Source organism: Penaeus chinensis, chromosome 19, assembly GCF_019202785.1.
Source record: "Penaeus chinensis breed Huanghai No. 1 chromosome 19, ASM1920278v2, whole genome shotgun sequence".
In the NCBI taxonomy this organism is placed as follows: Eukaryota; Metazoa; Arthropoda; class Malacostraca; order Decapoda; family Penaeidae; genus Penaeus; species Penaeus chinensis.
This window is the reverse complement of record NC_061837.1, coordinates 22,903,785-22,905,940: the sequence shown is the minus strand read 5'-3', so window position 1 is coordinate 22,905,940 and position 2,156 is coordinate 22,903,785. Positions and strand designations below refer to the sequence as shown.

At 44.8% G+C, this 2,156-nt stretch overlaps 1 protein-coding gene across 1 annotated transcript; it reads right to left on the bottom strand.

Moving 5' to 3' along the window:
• Positions 1-320: 320 nt before the first annotated feature.
• On the bottom strand, positions 321-1,946 carry LOC125034958. The gene is made up of 4 exons (XM_047627005.1): positions 1,932-1,946; positions 1,605-1,673; positions 1,389-1,522; positions 321-1,258 (listed from the first exon to the last, which is right to left on the bottom strand). The coding sequence occupies exons 1-4, from the start codon at positions 1,944-1,946 to the stop codon at positions 661-663; spliced, it is 816 nt and encodes a 271-aa protein (XP_047482961.1). The 3' UTR covers positions 321-660.
• Between the last annotated feature and the right edge of the window lie 210 nt (positions 1,947-2,156).

Genomic DNA, 2,156 nt, shown 5'->3' with positions numbered 1-2,156 from the left:
GTCTTTAACTTATATACGTGTTATATACACTTGCGACTACTTGTTGTGTCTCTTTATCTCTTAGCTTCAGTAAGAATGTAGATATAAGGACAAATTGTTGGTTGGTTCTTACATCAAATGAGGTTCTTATAATTCTTGTAATGAAACTTTGATGTCCAACGCTTATCCAAAATGAAGTTCAATAAATAAAGGGGAAATATCTGAATACTGCTCAGTTCAGTATATAGGGTTGCTAAGTATGTACAGGATATATAGACAATATCTATCTATAAATTTGTATGGCCTAAAGTAGATATGATCTAAATGAATGATACAAAAAATGTAAACAGTCGGTTTATTGTCAACACATATATAAAACATAATTGCAAAACAGAGGCGAATATTTTTCTCTCAATATAGCACAGGAGATTACAAGTACTCTTTGGGCAGGTGATTATTTGCATCTGGCATCAATAAGTCCTTTTCAAATCCACTTTGAAGATATCCAGAAATCCTGGTAGTAGAATGTTCAGTATAAAAGTATGCATGTTATCAAAATAGTTTCGTTTTATTTCTATGTATATATATACACACCATTGGATATGGCAGTTCCCTGCAGAGCACCGTAATGACTATGTCGTCTTGGTCGAGAGAAAGAAAGGGTTGCGCGCAGGACAAGACTTATCCTGTGAACCTGTTGTTTCTCGCAAGAATCACAGCAGAATTGTCGAAGGGACTGGTGGCGAAGTTGCCGCTGAATCCCCCGCTGACGACGCCGCCGTCGATGACTCCTCCGTCGATTATCCCTCCGTCAATAATTCCTCCGTCGATGAAGCCTCCGTCGACGACTCTGCCGAAAGTCTGTTGCTGAGCGTTGAAGGCGGGGGCGGAAGAGAAGACCTGATTGGGACTCGGGGCGGAAGAGAAGACCTGATTGGGGCTCGGGACAGAAGAAAAGGAGACCAGATTAGGTCTTGGGGCAGAAGAGAAAGAAACCTGATTTGGCCTTGGGGCAGATGAGAAGGAAACCTGATTGGGTCTCGGAGCAGCGAAGGAGACCTGTGTAGGTCTCGGGGCGCTGATGACATCCACGGCCCTCCCGACGCTGGCTTGTTGCACGCTGAAGCTGCGAGCGAAGTCCTGCGCCGCGGCGGACACGGCTCCCGAGGAACTCTCTTGGCTGAGGGAGTTGGTGTAGTAGTTTCCGACGGCGGGTCCTGGCTCCTCGCTCACCTCGGCCTGGAATCCGGAGTCGCCGTCCACGAAGTACCTGACGACGCTGCACGAGAGTCAAACACTTAGAATTTCTGAGACATGACGAGAACATGTGTGTTGCATGGTCTCTATACTGTACACCTGACAATAAATGTGTCCATACATGACAGAAATCACAATGAAATTGTACCCACTTGAAGAGGCCGTTGGGAAGAAGCCATCGGTATTCGCCTTCGGTTCTTCCCGAAGGAGACACAGACTGCTTGTGCTCCTTTGCATCTCCCGTATCAGGCACCTCGACGCCGTAAGCGAAGTCGTGGGGAATAGGCTGTAAAACAGTGAGTTGCTGAATCTCTTCCCTAATTCTGTTACTAAGGAAACCAATGATTGCAGCAGGACAAACTACGTACCGCTTGATCGTCGCTGAAGAACTGAGGCGCCGCTGCGATGGAAGCCACGACCACGCTCAGGATCAGAAGCTGAAAGGGGGACGAAGGGAATTAACTCTTATATAAATATCGAATTCCTTAAAGAAGATATTCACTTTATGCGTACCATTCAGACTGTTACATAAGTATAATCAATATATGTATATATATTTAATTTGCAATAACGTAATTACCTTAGGTATGAACTGAATCATATTACTAATTACATAGCTATATTTCTCTATCTATGTCCTTTGAGGGTAACAATAGCAATTTCTATCTCTTTCCCAAGACCTATTCCTCACATACCTGTTTCGACGCCATGACTGAGGGAAGGAGAGGCGAGTGTGAGGGTCCAGCCGAGAGTCGCGTCTATATACCCTCCCTTTCACAACAGGACGGCCTCAGTTCAGGAAAGGAGGGATGCCATATCCAGTTCTCTCGCCTCGTATATGCACTTATAATTAGACGTTTGGTTGATTTGCGATATTCAAGCCTGGCAGTCAGTAATCAAAACCGACACGTTTGTTAATA